The sequence below is a fragment of the Sceloporus undulatus genome, chromosome 6 (assembly GCF_019175285.1).
Source record: "Sceloporus undulatus isolate JIND9_A2432 ecotype Alabama chromosome 6, SceUnd_v1.1, whole genome shotgun sequence".
In the NCBI taxonomy this organism is placed as follows: domain Eukaryota; kingdom Metazoa; phylum Chordata; class Lepidosauria; order Squamata; family Phrynosomatidae; genus Sceloporus; species Sceloporus undulatus.
In genome coordinates this window covers 68,170,060-68,187,744 of record NC_056527.1, presented here as the reverse complement: position 1 = coordinate 68,187,744, position 17,685 = coordinate 68,170,060, and the positions used below count along the sequence as shown (strand labels likewise).

The following is a 17,685-nucleotide window of genomic DNA, read 5'->3' as shown; positions in this document are numbered from 1 at the left end:
TTTGTCTAGCAGTGAGACTATTCTGAGGCAGAGGAGATGCCCATTGCAGTGCAAAAAACATGGCTGGATTGGTAGATTAGTCTTTGATACTAGCAACAAGGTGGTCTTCTTTATCACAAATGAGACAGCAGCCTATTTCAGGAGGTCCTGGACTGGCTTTGTGGTCTACATAGCTCTGTGTTCCAACATATGGGAACAACTAGGGCACCTGGCAGTAATGATCCAAAGGCTGCCCCTGTCAGTATCATCCCAGAATTCAATCCTTCCTCTCTACAGATGCCTCCACAATTAGAAACCAGGCCTGTCTTTCTTGATTCTGCATTCTTGATTCAGTCTAGGAACTTTTCTTTTGACCAAGAAACTTTCTTATTGGGCCCAAACCTGCTACGTTGTTTCTATCACCTTTTTAAAATTCATTTTTTAGAAGCAGAAAGCTTTACAAGCATTAATCTCCAAAGCAGAAGAGCCAGCGCAAAGCTACATTCTCATTAAAAATGACAGCAGTACAATTTCAGTTTGATGTCTCTATATGTACTGGATTAATAGATGCTTCCAGCTCTTTACATTTCCAAATTGCCATGAAATCTTTCATCACCCCAAATTCATCTCTCCTTCTTTAATCAGTACTATGAAAGAAAGAAAGAAAGAAAGAAAGAAAGAAAGAAAGAAAGAAAAGACAGGCTTGAAAATACTGATTCAGTTATATAAACGACAGACTAAATTTGTAAATCACACTTTCCCTCCTCTGGTAGCAGGCTTTCTTTTCTGTTACCCTCTGAACTGTAGCAGAATGTCAAACATGCCACAAAATTTTGCCAAACTCTAAAATATATTGAGCACTGTCTTTGTCTTTGTGGGCTTGTATAAAAGAAAGACAACAAGGGCATTCTTTTTACCTCCTACATGCTGACTTGAAACAATTGTTGCTATTTCTTGATAATTTTATGCTCTGCTGACAATTCTGTATTTTTATTACAGAGAGGAGTTGCCGTGGAACAAACACAACACACAGCAATTGGAAGGAAAAGGCCACAATTTTATTTAACACAACTATAACAACCAAAACGTAGGGTTGGCTCTAAAGCATGAGGTCTGGATCTGTCATTCATCAACCCCTGATTGATGGATGAACCCAAGTACTTGATCACGGTCAAGCTTCAGGATAGCAGAGGGATAGACTAGTTAAACGCCCATCAGTTCTGGTAACTGACCATGCGATTGATTGCATCTCCGCATATGCGAATGTCCACATCTCCATTCCTTGTCAACAGGGGACACTGTATCGATGTTGGCCCTGCAATGGCAACACCGCATCACTCACAGCACCCCCGTGTCCCCATTGTACTCCTAATACAGCACTATGCAGCCCTGGAAACCACACCCACCAGATTCAAGACCTATGCAACCACTCCAAAGTTGTGACAGCAACCCTGCTCCCACAGAGGGAGGGTGGGTGGGGTGAGCCGAGCTGGTAATAGTGGCAGCCGGGGCACCATGTGGCCTTAAATAGGCCTCTTATCCAATGGGAGGCCGGGCTAGGGTGGAGGACCCGCCTCCCGGCCTCCCCACCAATCCCGGGCGGCACCTCATGATGACGCCGTCCAATCGGTAGGCACTTCCGCCTCCCGGTGACCCCTGGGACATGTAGTCCCAGCCAGCGGGGGTGGAAGTCCCTCCCTTTCCCCCACCGCCAACCAATCACGGCTCCAGCTGCCCCACACACAGGCTCCTGGGGATGCTCAAGCCAGGGAGAGCGTGGCCGGCGGCCTCCTTTCACCTTAAGACTATTCCGTGTTTCTGACAATGGAGGAACATTTTCCAGAATTTTTCCTTTCAACTACGGAAGCATTTAATTCTTGTACCAGATTTCCCAATATTTACTTGGAGATGTTAATATGTAGGACCAAACCTCTTGATGAGACACAGGTACCTCTGTGCCCTCTCAAATCCTGACCTCCCTGTGTTGGCAGGACCTCTCCACAATGAAGAGAGAGAATAATAGTGTTTGGCTGGGTGATGTCCTAGTACTCCATGCAAGCAGGAATGTGGAACACACAAAGATTGCAAATGCAATTCAGGTTTCTCATTAGACCTTCTACAACAAGAGATGGAGGTTAGAAATGCAGAGCTGGCATCTACACCTGAACAAGGCTATCTATCAATTTATTATCTATCATATGAAGGGGAAAATGCAGATATATTACTTTTTTGGTGATGTCAGTTGAGATCAGGCCATACCTTTATTTGGAACTGTTAATCGTTTACAACACTTTGGCCTCTTTTGAACTTTAATGCTCTGATGCTCCAGTCAATAAAGTGAATGGCAAAGGAATGTGGATGGTGCAGACCAGTGATTTATAAAGTGGGTGATAAGATCCAGGGGGTTGTGGAAAGATCCAGGGGGTGGTGAGAGGGAAAGGGGGCAGCAGGGAGACCTTTAGTCAAAGTATTGGTACACAAGAAAGATAAGGGGAACCAGCAGACTTTAGGACCATGGTGGGCATGAAACATCTTCTAATGGTCTCTTAAAACCACAAGGCAGCCTCACTGATCATTTCAAGTGGTGGTGTCTCCCATTCTTTGCCTGCCTGCATGTGCTCACTTCCTTAGCTGTTGCTTTTACTGGTGGTGGCAGTGGCAGTGGTGGCGGGGAAATCTTGAGAGGCTTGGGTGCACTTCTATGGCTTGGAGTGACACCATTTTTGAACAGACAGACTGTAGCAAATAGATAGAGCACATGGCAGGGGAGGAGCAGTAGCAGAAAGGAGCTTTCAAAATTTAGACCCTGTTTATGCCTGTTTAATTCATTTGTGGGCTTTACTGGGACTTGGCTGGCAGATTGGAGCTGCTCTACTGCTCATCAGACAGGCTGAGAGAAGAGGTAACAGAAGAAGCAATGCTTTTGTATGTATGCAGGGGCACTTGAAGCTGTGTGAGGAAGACATGTCTGATGAAGGAGAGGGAGGAATATCTGAAGTTGATTCTTGGAAAGAGTCCTTCACCTTGGGAGTGGCTCCTGTACTTAAAATCTCTTCCTTTCCCCATCCATTCTAGTCTCCAGTCCAGGGCCTGAGGCCTCTGTAAACCCCCTAAACTCACTGGCTGTACCCATCTCTGCCCCAATGACGAAGGATTGAGAGTCCTTCCTCACCAGAGAGGCAGTTCTTCCTTGGTACAGATTGCTTTGGGGGCAGCAACCGAGCAGCTGGCTAAGCAGTGATTGAGAGGCCTCTTGTCATGTAATTTTTACTCACTTAAAGCTAAGGGCCACAAACGTGCATTGTGGAATGGAATGAACAGTTCATAAGTATAGGCTCTGCTACAGATATTGCAGTTTCGTTATTATCACTGTACCACTGGCACAGGTGCCAGTTACACAAAAAAATTACATAGTTTTATTAGTCATTGTGCTCATAAGAACAAGAGAAGAGTTGTGATGGATCAAACAGCAGAGCTATCTAGTCCAACTTTCTGTTGCACAGTGGCTAATTACTGTGTACTTAGAGGAAGTGCACAAGCAGAACATGAGTTCAATAACACCTCTAACATACATCCCAGCAGCTCAAGCATACTGTCTCTGGCACTATAATATAATAAAAAATGGTCTTCAGATTATCTCTTTTGCCCTTCCAAGGCCATCAACCATTCGGTTCTGTAGGGAAACAACTTTCCACCCAATCACCTCCCCCTGCCATATAAACCCAGCATAACAGGAATCTTGTAGGGATGGGGAGAGGGAGATATATAGATAAATTTCCGGAAGACCATGTGCACTGTACATTGATCTGAGTCCAGAAATTGTATTCAAATGTGTCAGGTGATAATATTGTTCAGTATATTAATACATCTTATTTCACAACTTGAATCCTATCATTAAAAACATATTCCTGGCCTCCGATTAAGCCCCAGCATGATTACTCTGATAGCTCATAAAATTATTATTCCATTCTCGAGCTGAATGTTTCTATATGAGCTTGATGCCAGTTTCTTTAGTATTCTGATGAGCTTGATGCCAATTTCTTTAGTTTAATACAGAGATAGACTGTCACCTAAAATAAGCCTGCAGTTTGTATTAGAAATCACACTGTCAGATTCCTACCAGGTTTTACTCCCCCTACCTTCTTTAAAATGACAGATGCTTGTGGAACCATACAAAGAGAGCCATGCTGAAAGTATTCGACATCACACAGTGATGAGAGGTACCTAGATTAAGCTTTAACACTCAAGGTTTAATAGAAAACTAAAAGCAATTTCCTTCTCCAACCAATATAGAAGATATGAATTAAATCCTATGTCTGATCAAACCTCATAATGAAGATATTGCTTACCAATGGTGTTTTATGCAAGGCAACCCTTCAGTAACCCAGTAATAATTACTTTTCTAATTTGTTGGAGTATAACTCATGTTATAAGAAGGGTCATCACATCACTCAGATATGAATCATGAGTAGAAGCTCTTCTGCAGAGGTAGCTCCCTACCATTAGGCAAAGTAAGGAAGGTCTAATCAGCACTGCAGAATTAATGCAGATTGATACTTCTTTAACACCCATGGCTCAATGTTATGGAATCCTGGGATTGGTAGTTTGTTGTGGCACTGGAACTCTCTGACAGAGAAAGCTAGATAGCTCACAAAATCCCAGAATATCATAGCACTGAGTCATGGCAGTGAAAGCGGTGTCAAATGACATTAATTCTGCAGTGCTGATTAGACTGAAGTCACTTCAAGCAGTATATGTCTTCCAAGATGTCCTCCAAGCATTGGAGGACAGAGCTGTGTGAAGGTTTTCATGAATCTTGATACCAGTGGATTATTTAGTAGAAACCATTATGAATCTGTAAAAAATAATCATCTTCAATCACTACTTTTAGGAACCTATTACATGGGGTTAAAACCCTGGCTTACTTTTCCTGAATTCAGTGCTAATTTGGGAGGCAGCAGGGTCCTTTCACACAGACATTGCCACTGAATCGCTGCCCAGGTCCATCCCTGATGCAGCCCAGGTCCTGCAAACCACTTTGGCAGCCATTTTTAGAAGTCAGAAGCACAGCTGGAGGTGGCTGCAGGCCACTCCTAAAGGGTAGTCTGCACAGACTCTTATTGTAATTGCTTTAACTTTTGTATTAAGAGCTTTTAAAAATTGTATTGTGCTTTTAAAGTATTGTATGCCACTTTGGATCCTTTGCTGGGAGAAAGGTGGGATATTAAATAAATAAGTAAATAAATAAACATGGCTGCCTATAGGAACCTGGGTAGTGATACAGATATTAAAACCTGCCCACTATCTTGGCTTGCAGCTGGAGCTCCATAATTCACTTTTAAGACTTTCGATTATCTAGGTGTCTGTGTTTTTTTAACTGCATCCTACGATAGGGGCTCATCTTCTTATTGTGTTTATTCTGCTTAAGTGCTATATCTATTGAACACACTATATAGCTAATAATACTAAAATAAATTATAATATGTTGTTGATGACATTTCTCTTCAGTTTTTTCCTGGAATGAAATCCCTTAGATACCTCTTCTGTAATTATTTTTAATGCATTAAGCATATTTGTGGCTTGCTACTCTTGCTGTGGATGTCATAATCCCTTGACAGGGTTGCATGGATATTTCAAGAAAACAACATTACCACACAACATATCTTCCAACCCCTTGCTGCACTGCTACCATTGCTTTGAATGTATCATTTTAATGTTTGCGCTATAATAAAGTACTGCCTGCAATATATTATTACAAAGTCTCCAATAAAGTTTCAGTAAAACCTATTTCAATTTTGAGATCAAGAAAAGAGCTGGAGGCGAGGGTGCAGACTGCACCAGGTGGTACCCGAAGGGGGAGGTAACACCATTGCTCCTAAAAACACCTGCGGCCTTCATCCGGGCCTCAAAGGGGAGGGGTTTAGCCCCCTGTCTGTAGAGGCCCTAGGTCTTCCATATGGTTTGGTATGGGAGGAGGTCAGCCATGAGTTAGTACACTGGTGATGCCAAGCCTAGTGATGCCAGGTACATGTCTCAATGTTTGACATTCACCAGTTTTTTGTTATGACTTTGTCTCATTTTTCTCCATAGTGGGGCTCTTCTCACCTTTTTAAAGCAAGCCCATCCAGTCAGGGATTTCTTTTTCTTGTTCCTTTTAAATGTTTGGGCAGCGTCCTGCTCTGTATCTCTTAAAGGCAAATGGAGTCAAAATCATATATTTAGTACAGTATATGTCTACATTGCTAATAATGTATTGCTAACAATAGACCCCACGGGGAAAAGGTGAGATATTAAACAAAGAAAAAAATGAACATGATGATATCAAGGTGCTTTGATACCAATTCAATTTGGATATGGAATAATAAGGGCAATGCCTTCTGTAATAAATAAAAAAAAACAATACTAAAAATTGGATCATGTCATGTCATGCCATGTCATGTCATGTCAGTGCAATCCACAAAAGTAAGGGGGAAGTATGTGTAGGAGATATTTATTGTTGTGAAAGAAAACTCGGAAAGGGGCCTCCTATTTTGGCTCTGTTCTAATTTTTACATGTTATCCTTGATTTAAATTGATATTGTTCTTAAGGGCTGTGTTTTGAAGGAAGAAAATATTATATTGAATTATTGCTGCTAAGAAAGACTCTCATCAAAACCTATCTGGCATTTTTAATCTTCGCAGTTGCACTGATGGAATTTATGGACATGATTACATGGAATCTGTATTTCCTTCCCCATGATGTTCAAATTTACACCAATAAATTGTGGACAGTATAACTATTGTTTGACAGCCTAGAGCTTATGTTGTTGTTTTGATCATTATGATACCTTTGGGAACTAACTGCATCAGGAACAGATTCTAATTCAGAGTTAAACACTGACACAATAAACTATGGTCTTCAGCTAGCTGTATCTCTAGCAGTTAAAGCCAATTTATATTACATCTTGGTTTTGAAAGCAAGTAAAACATGGCCCCAACAGGAGTGTTTGTACTTAACTATATAAGATATGTGTAGTGCCTTTACATATAATATACAGACAATCTATATATTTTTTGTTTTTATTACTACCAAGAGTGTTTCTGAAGCTTAAAAGGTTATGTAATAAAAATGCTATGTCTCAGTCAAGCCACACTATCACCTGTATCTGGTGAAAAATGGCACATATATTATTATATATCAAGTTCAGTTTTTAAAAATGAACTGGAGAGCACAATACAGTATTGGAAGCCAGGGAAATTCAGAAGACAGGTTTGTTGAATTAGTACTGAAAAGCTTTGCAGATGGGGGAAAGAGGAAAGGGTTATGCTGCTTAATTATGTTTTGAACTAGGAACGGAAGTATTTCACTGTCAACAGAAGTTAAATGTACTTTTACTACAAGACAACAAGAAGCAATCACCATTCATTGTGCAGTAGATGTAAATGATAAATATGATTTGATCCACTTGATTTCCAGTGCAGAAGGCATCTCGGTTTGAAACTGGTTGTATGAAGTACAGATTGGGGAAATGCCATGCAAATGGAAATGGCTGGTGCACATTCCTGACATATTTCTAGTTTCAGTCCAGTGCATAGCCAAAGTGGTGAACCACTATAACTTAAAATTAAAATAGTCATAGAAAAGAACAGCAGTAAAAGATATAACAGCAAACATCAATAAACATGATGCTACTACCCATCCTTTTTTGAGTGAGTTTGCCCTGCAACTCTCTTGGGGTGGGAAGGAAGATAACAAGCAGGTGTAAGCCAAGAAAAAGCAGAGAACCATCAAATAACAGCAGAGCAACAGGAAACTAAAACCCCAGCTTCACTTCCTGAGTGATCAAAGAATTTTTCAGGCAGAACCTCCACACCTCCCTAGTAAATTCCAGCAAAATAGTACGTGTGGGGAAAATGTAGCCCAGAGTCCCTTGTTTGTGGCCCTTAAGGCACAAACCATCATAAAACTTTTCATTTTTTTCACAGCCAAAAATGCCCCCCCAAAGAGCATCCAACTGCGGCAAAACACAGCAGTTTTATCCCCACACCACCCCAGCCTTCCCAATACCAAAATGTCCAAAAATGGAGTTGGAAGTGATGTTATCTCACTTCCAATTTCAGCACAGCAGCATGGGTAATGTCTGTGAATGAAAAATGTCCCATGACCTGGTATAGTTGCCCACCCTAACATTAGCTAGTCACCCTTTACAGGCCTGCTTTAGATATTTTTCACAATCAGAAGTGTTATCACTTGCATGTTAGTCCACCACAGATTGATTTGAAGATTTCGGTCAGGTTCAATAAAGATGTTTCATTCATTTAAGATTGGCCCTGCATCCCATCCATGTCTGCCAACCTAGATGCCAAAGCACTGCACAGGCAGAACCTTAATTAATCTATATTAGTTAGTTGGCTGGGGGACAAAATATTAAGGCAGTTTCTTTAGCTCATTGGATAAGCATGTGCTTTGCATGTGCAAAATCCCAAGGTAGAATCCAAGACATTTTTGGTAAATGAGCTGGGTTGAATTATGGCCTGACACAGCATAAACCTATGACACATTTCTACATCCATGTGTGTTTTGTTTATTTATTTATTCACTTTATATCTTGCCTTTCTCTCATGGAGCACATTGTTAGCCATATGCATGCTCTCATTAATTAAACATGTGATTTTGATTCCATTTGTCTTTGAAAGATACAGAATAGGTCACTGCCCAAACATTTAAAAGGAACAGGAAAAGGCAAATGCACCCAGTTCATTGCTGTGTTAGACCAATGCCAGATTTAGAGCATGAGTCATGACACTTTAGATTAGCACTCCTCAAAGTGATGCTTCATGGACTGGTGGTGACTCACAAGCCACTGGCTGCTAGTCCACATTTCATTTCTAGGAAATTTAAGAAACAGTTGTAGCCAACTGACACAAATATGGTGCCAGTCACTAACACAACATGAGCAGCATTGCCAATTTCTGGGGAATTCCCCGGAATGTGGGGAATTTAATTAATTTCTTTCTGGGGATTTTGACTGATATTAATATTAAATATTGGGGAATTCCAGGGATTTTGGATTTTGGTAAAACATTCTGGGAAATATCTTTGAGGCTTGTTGATAACACTGAACCTGAGGAGGAATGCTGACTTCCTCTGTCAGATAGCCTATTAAGTATTGCTATGGGAGGATTCTCCAAGGTTTCAGCTAAAATAGATAAGGAATTCCTCAAGGAACAGTATCTCTCTGATGGGGCAGCAGTCATATGCAAGCTCATCCTAGTGTAGCTGTAGCTTTTGGCTTCTGATTGAAACATTAAATATAGTTACATTAGACCCTGTCACAGCTGCAGCAGATGAAGGATGGCTGGCTGGCCTTAAATGGTTTACAAGTATCAAAGCATAAACATGAAAGCAACTAGAAAAACCTTCACATGTCTTGGAAACCAAAACACAGGAGGCCAAGCCTTCAAAGTATTGAGGGCAATTGGTCTAAACCAGCCTAGCCATCACTGACAAATACGCTGTTTATGTTCTGTCAGCCATTACAGATAATGCTTATTTTCACAGGACAACATGGACACACAGTGGAAGGCACTGCCTTCTGCACAAAGCAATGCAGGAAACTTAACAGAATGATTTGTTTTTAGCTGTGACTGTTGGTTTTCAACGTACAATGTAGACATGCCCAACATCAGATTCCACAGCTGTTGCCTTTAGGGGTTCTCCCCACTGAGATTGCTTTATGAATTTGTCTGGATTCGCACACGCACATGCGCACGCGCGCGCGCACACACACACACACACAGAGGAAAGCTCTCAGTACTAAACCAAATACAAATAAGAGTAAAATTGGATTATCCTTTTTGTCTTTAGACTGGCCAGTAAGGATTATCAACGGAGTACCTATTATTCTTGAACAACATCTCAGCTATTAAAAATATTTTAAAACGACTATAAATTGAAATTAGCATACTGTGGCTCATGAAGATGAAAACAGATTAATTTTACCACTATCATACCAAGAGCAACCTATATAATATAGGAGGCTCAGGAATGGAGTGAGGGAGAGATGTCCCCATCCCAATATGAGTAACTAGAGTACTCCTTCCTTCAGGCTGTGAGTCATGGCTTTGTATTAGGAAATCCTGCAGAATGGCTGTTTAACCTACTATTTAGCAAACTGAGTAAGAAGGCATTTCCCCCATTGTGAGTAGACTTTGGCTATAATTACCCTCCTTGATGACTTTTTACATAAAGAAATGATGTATTTGAGAATGAGGTAGTACACCATGAAAAAAAAACATGGAGTGCCTTCAACAAAGCCTCCCCCCCCCCCTCTACAATTGGTTTACTTCAGACATTTTTTTAAATGGTTCCACACTGATTCTTATTTGTAACTTTTTTTCTTTTCTTTTTCTTATACCTTTTCTTCTGTCCACAAGGAGGGAAAATCAGAATACCTGCACAATGCCTTTTGATTGGGAACACTAGAAACTATTCCAGCCCTACACTTATGAATTGTCACTTTTTCACAATCCTAAATGCTGGCATTATTTATTTTTTTCTGTGTACTGCTGAATAAGAAGCATGATTTCTTTTTCATTTCTGCATCTTTTCCCTCAATCATTTACCTGGGTGATCCCAACAAAGGATCGTGAGTGAATAGGCTGATACTGTTGTATTACACAAATAGATTTGTCTAGGTGTTACAAATTTACCCCAAATCACCGTAAAGGAGCAGTTCTTCATCAGCCTGCTAGAAATTGCTACAACTCTGCCTGCAACTACATCTTTGCATGGATTTGAAATGTAATGATAGAAAGAAGCCAAATTTCCATGGGAAATTGCACACAACTGTTGTCAATCAGATATTTGTTTAAATGGTACACATTTGTTTAAACACAGCACTATTTCTGCAAGCCAGTATGGTTTAGTAGTTTGAGTGTTGAACTATGACTCTAGAGGCCAGGATTTGAATCCCCACTCCGCCATAAAAACCCATTGGATGACCTTGGGCAAGTCACATCTCTCAGCCTCAGAGGACAGTAAAGGCAAACCTAATCTGAACAAATCTTGTCAAGACAACCCCATGATAGGATTGCCTTAGGCTGCCCATGTCAAAAATGACTTGAAGACATACAACCACATCCATTTCCAAGAAATGCATACATTTAGGCAGAAACGACTGAGCTGTTGCTCCTATAGTGCAAAGGATTCTACCAATCTAAACACAGACAAGCTGCTCAAAATTCCTAGCTCCTCATCTGTGTTTATATTGGCACATACATTTGTACCCTACTATCCACAGGCATGTGTGTATACACCTAGGCAGAAACAGTATTGGTTCCTTATACTAGCAATTTTCTAGATTGTGCAGTGGTGGTGTGGTAAGGCAAACCTAACCTTCTTGCTATGGGCAGCCCATTTCTTTGGTGTCTTAGTTCCTCCATGGTTTCTAAGCCTGAAACCTCCTTTCCTCCAGTTGCCACCAGCTACTCCATTGTAGTGCTGATTGTTGGTTTGTTGTTATGTGCTTTCCTGACAACTGCAACTTGTGGCAACTCCATCATGGGGTTTACTTGGTAAGAATACGTTTCAGAGTGTGCCTGCCGTTGCCTTCTTCTTAGTATAAAAGAGTGTTAATTCCCCAAGGTAACCCAGTGAGGTTTCCATGGTGGAGCAGTGTAGTATTCTGAAGTCCTAGGCCAATTCTCAAACCACTATAACATCCTGACTCCCTTACCAACAAGATAAAGACTGATACTTTTGTGAGATTCTACTCTCCATTTTGAAATATCCATCACTAAGAAAAATCAATTTGGGGGGAAAACAAAACAAAACCCTTGGCCAAGATCCAAGAAACTACAAGTAGAACACAGTGCTACATGTTTGTGTAATCACATGTGGTTTGCATTGTAGTACCAGATTTCTGGATATGTCCAACCCCGACTTGGCATAAAATGCCAATCTAAATTGAGCAATCAGATTCTAATTCATTCAGAAAAAAAGATATAAACTATTATAAATTGTAAAATTATCTCCTTTTTCTTAAATAAGCAACGAGACTACTACTATCCAACATAACTAGTTGGATAGTTATACCTCAAAGCATACTAGGAGCTAGCTGAGTGGTGACTCATGACTTATCACTTAAGCGTACAAACAGCTCTTTGTTGCACCCCCCCCCCTTTAATTTCACACCCCTGCGAGTGTGAACACCTCAGGTTGGGAACCCCTGTCACTCCCAACAATTGGGGGCTTGTCCGGGATAGTGAGATGTGTCACCTGCCCTTCATTTTTCACCTCATCTGAATGCAGAACAGCATGCACAAGGGTGAATTTAACACCACCTAAGCAGTCTCTAAGCAGTTTACAACTGTAAGCTACTTGCCCTCAACAAGCTGGGTACTCATTTTAGTGACCTTGGAATTCAGGCCTGAGCCAAGCTGAGCCCTTGGCTAGTATTGAACTTGGAACCTGATGGTTTTGAGTGAGTGGCTGCAGTACAGGCATTTGACCACTGCGCCACCAGGGCTCTTATAGAGATGAAAGAGATGAAAAAGGAACAAATGACTGAGCTGTGCATAAGGGTATGGACTGGTTATACCACAATTTTGCAAAATCGGGATGAAAGTGGGGATGTTTCAAGCTAGGGGCCCTGGGGGAGGGGGGGGTCCACAGCTAGATTGTTGATAATAAGCATAGGCAGGTGTATTTTTGGGATTTGTGGGAAGATGCAGCTTCTCATAAACATTTGCTTTTGTTGCCTATATTACCTTCTAAATTTGAACAAAATCCTTCAAACAATTATGCACCGCCTCCTTCTTTCAGTCAGTCTTGTTCCCCTCATTATCCTGCATTTCAATCTATCAATGCTTCTCCTCCTCCTCCTCCAGATCTATCTTCTTCTCGGTGGATATGGCGAGACTAATAATTTAGTCTCTTCCAACCCTATCACAATGGGGAATGCCAGCAAATACCATCTGTCAGGAGGGGAAAAAAGAACTTGTGGATATTTCATAAGTTTCTTGGACAATACGCACAGTTCCCAAGTGGCCTTTGGTCTCTCTACCCCTTTCCATCTCCACATAGTACTATATCCTCATATTACCTGGGGAAATGGACATACATTTGATGGGAAAATGTGCTGCATTTCCTGCTCATGGTGTCCATTTGTGTACATCCTCCTAATATTCATGTGAATCTGAGCATCATGTACCACTGCATTACCCATATCAGATTAAACCACACATATGCATATATACAGCAAAAGGTTTAACTAATTTCTTTGGTTATTTGGGGTGTCATTCATGACAAACATCAGTTCAGCAATAACTCCAATTACTATTTTCCAAGTAAGATGCCTGCTTGATACTAACTTCTGTCATGAGTAAAAGAGCAGATCTGAGTACAAACCAACTGTGATAGGCAAAGTCTCCACAATTAAGTTGCTTTAAACCTTCCATAGAAAGCCCAAAGAGTGCATATCTGGTTGCATTTCTCATACAGGTATGCTATTTTCATGCCAGGATCCCAAAAAGCACACAGTCTAAGCCTGATTGCATATTCTTCCTCCTCAATCCATTCTGAAATCAGAGTATGGGAGAGGGGCATTAAATTTTATTTTCAATATTACTTTTTGTCTTGTGATGACCTCTCCTGGCTAAGCTGCTCATTATCCTTGATGCAAATAGCTAAGAGTCTTCAGATCATTGTTTCTAAACCTTGGTAATATTAGAACATCAGTAGCAGCTGCTTGCAGTCAGGCTGGAGAAATATTATCTGCCAATATAGTACCATTTGCATCGGATTAGATATGTGATGAACATAACATTCATGTTTCCTGTATCTCATGTTCAAATCTAATTTCCTTTCATGTAAAATAGTTTAGATAAAGATCAATTTCTTCTCTAGATGGTCTTCGAATCAATTAGTTTCCCTGCTTCAATATAATTTCAATGAGAGACCAAGGCAAAACCACTTGGGAAATTATGAACAAGTAAAAAAAGAAGAAGTATTTTTACCCTTCCCCCTCTAGTAAAATAAAACTAGAACAAAACCCTAGGAGGGAATAATTTGTAGCATTACGGCTAACTGCAGGCAACTAAAACCAGATATAGACTACCATGTATTTTCTTGTATTCTGAGCAGCTTTCAAAACAGTAACTGATAGAAACAGTGCAAACTAACTTTTAATGTACTAATCAACCATCCATTTCAATGACTTTGCATATGTTTGCACACCTTTGTGCATGAAAAGGTATATTGATTTCGCTGACCTCCATGTGCCCACTATGAACAGGCTTGCCACTTCTCATGTAAATAGTTCTTTAAAAGTACATTACAAGTAACCAACTGGTCATTCTGCTTCTCACAAGCCAGGACTTGTGGCAAGGATGAGACTTGTTAACAAGTATTTGTGTAGGGCATGATCTAGCTGCATGAAGTACAGTATCATTCTGCTGCTAAATCTGAAGGGATCATGTCCAAAACCATATACAGATGATTATATACAAAATGCAGATTGCTTTTGGCAGATTGTTTCCCCCCAAAAAAGTGCTGCCAAAACACTTTCTCCCTGCCCCACAATCACAAACCAGCAAGCAAAACAAAAGGAAAGATACTACAGCCCCTTTGAGATTGCAGGAAAGAAGTCTGTAGCACACACTTTTGTAGACCAAGCTGCCTTTCAAAAAGTAAAGTCTACAAAAGCTCATGCTGCAAACTTCTTTCTCTCAGTTAATCTCAAAGGGGCTACAATAACCCTTTGCATACCGATGCAGGCTAACATGGTTTTGCCTTTGAAAACATAAGCAAACATCGATTCAACGTATAGCTACCCAGACTGGAAAATGAATGCTTGTGGGAATGCCAAAATGCTTACACATCAAACCATTCAGAGAGCATTACCCAAATTTGAGAGTTAACACACAAGCAGATACAAAAGAGGCACTTTATTGTCCTTTTGCTATCACTTGGAAGGCTACAAATGTGTTTCTCTGCAAGATTGCGCTTCATGTACTTTTCATGTGTTAACATGCAATTTGGCTTGGCATAGTGGCTCAAGAAAGCAGATGTGTTGACATTGGCTCCATCCACACTGGAGAAATAACCCAGTTTGGCACAGCTTTAACTCTTTCTCACTCTGGGCCCCACAACAAACTCCAACTCCCAGAATTTCATAGCCTTGAGCCAGAAAGAGTTAAAGCACTGCCAAACCAGGTTATTTCTCCAGTGCGGATGCAGCCATCGCTTGCATAGCAAGTCCTTCTTCCTCCTTTATTAAAGAACTAACAATATGTGTGACTGGCAGCAAGAAACCCTAAGGCAATGAGAAGAAAAACCAGGGAGTGGACAAGTATCACAATCCAATAGGCCACTTATATATCAGACAGGTCTTACCTTTTAAAAACAACAACAGCAACATAGGGTTGTATCCAGATTTAAACACATCCAGCTGGGCTGACTGAAGCCATGCTCTCCAGGCCAGCCTTCCCAGTCCTTGAAAGTGCAAGATGGAGATCTGAGAAAGGCTGGGGAAGGAGGAGGAGGGCAAGAATAGCCCCAAACGCCAGGCAGGAGCCAACAAGGACCTCCGGCCCATGGACCCTCCATGCTCTGGACATTCAGAATACACAAACTCCTTGAGACTGCATTTTTCAAAAATGCCAAACAAGTCTTGGTCGCATGACAACCGCATCCATGCCCGAGTAACTTTAAAGCAAGCACTGAAAGTCTGTACATATGAAAAAAAAGCTTATTTCATGATGCTATAAAATAACGTGAGCTAAACTCTTGACAAGCCGATGTACATCAGTAGTTCAAAAACACAAGAAAGCAACCTGAAAAAAAAGGGGGGGCAGAATGAACAACATACAAGGCTTGGGCTTCGAGCCACTGTCAAACTGGTTGTGTGTACAGCACTGTGTAAATTTATAGTGCTATATAAATAAAGCTGAAGAAGAAGAAGAAGCAACAACAACAACCAGGGGAGAGAAGCATAACTATCAAGCTTGTTGTGGTGGCGTGTGGGTTGATATATTTTTATCTTTATTAATTATTATTAATTGTTATTAATTATTATTTTAACTTTCTACTGTTTTTACCCATCAGCTCCTACCACGAACTGGGAGGAAATCCACACAGAAAACATCCACAGGACAGTCCTAGTGAGCAACAGCACTCAGCCATTGCTCAGCTTCTCCAGGGAGATGTCTTCAGCACTCGCTTCCTTCAGAAGGAGAGGAGCAGGACTGCAGCAACCTGGCACTAGTCCTGCACAAACAGTGCCTTTCTCTCTCGGTGTCTGGAATCCCTGCCAGCCCCTGGCACCGAATGCCATCTCTTTGGGACTTCATCCCTGCCAGGGCTCCCATGCAGGATCAGCCCAAGCATGCCATGGTCTCCAAAAATCCAGAATATATCAAAGCAGCAGAAATTAAAGCTCCCCCACCACCACCACCACCTCGATTAAGAGCAAAGAGTTGTTGTTGCCTTTCTCCCATAACTCTTAACCAACACACGACCATTCCCAGAATTCAATCACCCAGCATCAACGCGGATTAACTCTTCAGTGCGGAGGCAGCCTGGCCACACTCCTTCCCTTCCCTGAAAACCAGCAAAGCCTTCCAGCTCGGAGGAGAATGTGAGGGAAACTTTCCCCTTCTTCCCAACAGACAGAGTCCTCTAACACAACACACACACAACACACAACCCCCGAGGGAAGAGGTCCAAGGCAAGAATCATAAAATCATCGAATGGCAGAGATGGAAGAGACCCCAAGGGCCATCCAGTCCAACCCCCCTTCTGCCATGCAGGAACTCTCCATCCAAGCATCCCCATTGACAGATGGAAGGCAGCAAAGGAGGAGGCCGGCTTCCCTTCCCTTTCCCCCTTCCCTTCCTGCGACTTACGGGAGGCCGGGAGGGCGGCGGAGGCTGGGCCGGCGAAGTGGGCGACAATCCAGAGGCAAAGCGCTGCCTCCCTGCAGCCGGCGCCAGGGATCCCCGAAGCCATGCTCTCTCCCTCCAAATGTCCCTTCTTCGTCCCGGAGAGGAAGGGGCTTCAATGGAGGATCCTTCGCCTCTGTCTGTCTGTCTGTCTCTCTCTTTGCCACCTTCCTTCCTTCCTTGGAGGGAAGCGGAGTCCCGGGACTTTGGCCTCCTCCTCCTCCTCCTCTTCCTCTCTTAAGCAGCCCCGGACGCACCTCCCCTTCCAAGGGCCGGACCAATGGAGACGGGGAGGGGACCACCTCCGGGAGGGAGGTGGCAGGGGAGCTCCCCTTCAGGCTGCTGCCTCCCGCAAAGCCCTGGCGCCGCAGAGGAGCTCAGGGGCTCCGGCCTCCCGCAGCCATCCCTCCGCAGCGGAGGAAGAGAGACAGCAGAGGGACAGCAACGCAGAGGCGGCAGCGAGAGGCAGGGAAGGGCTCCAGCGGCTGAGGAAAGCTTCCTCTGCTGGCAGCGGCAGCAGCCCCGGCTCCTCCTCTTCTCCACCTGCTCCTCCTCCTCTTCTCCTCTTCTCCACCTGCTCCTCCTCCTCTTCTCCACTTCTCCTCCTGCTCCTCCTTTTCTCCGGGTGTCAGTCAGCGGAGCCCCCGCCCCCTTCCCTCCTCCCGCAGCTGATGAAGGATGCCGCTGTCTCTGGTGCTGAAACTGGAACTGGAAGCAGGAGCCTGGAAAGAGAGACAGAGAAGGAGGAGGAGGAAGAGGAAGAGGAAGGCCCTTGGCCTCTTC

General features: G+C 42.4%; 1 protein-coding gene across 1 annotated transcript in view; it reads right to left on the bottom strand.

The window, feature by feature from the left end:
• Window positions 1-17,074, bottom strand: part of CNTNAP2 (contactin associated protein 2) — a 1,400,287-nt gene extending 1,383,213 nt beyond the window's left edge. The window contains exon 1 of the mRNA XM_042471198.1: window positions 16,867-17,074. Within this exon, the coding sequence (XP_042327132.1) occupies window positions 16,867-16,969 (103 nt within the window). The 5' untranslated portion in view covers window positions 16,970-17,074. The remainder of the gene's footprint in view (window positions 1-16,866) is intronic.
• Between the last annotated feature and the right edge of the window lie 611 nt (window positions 17,075-17,685).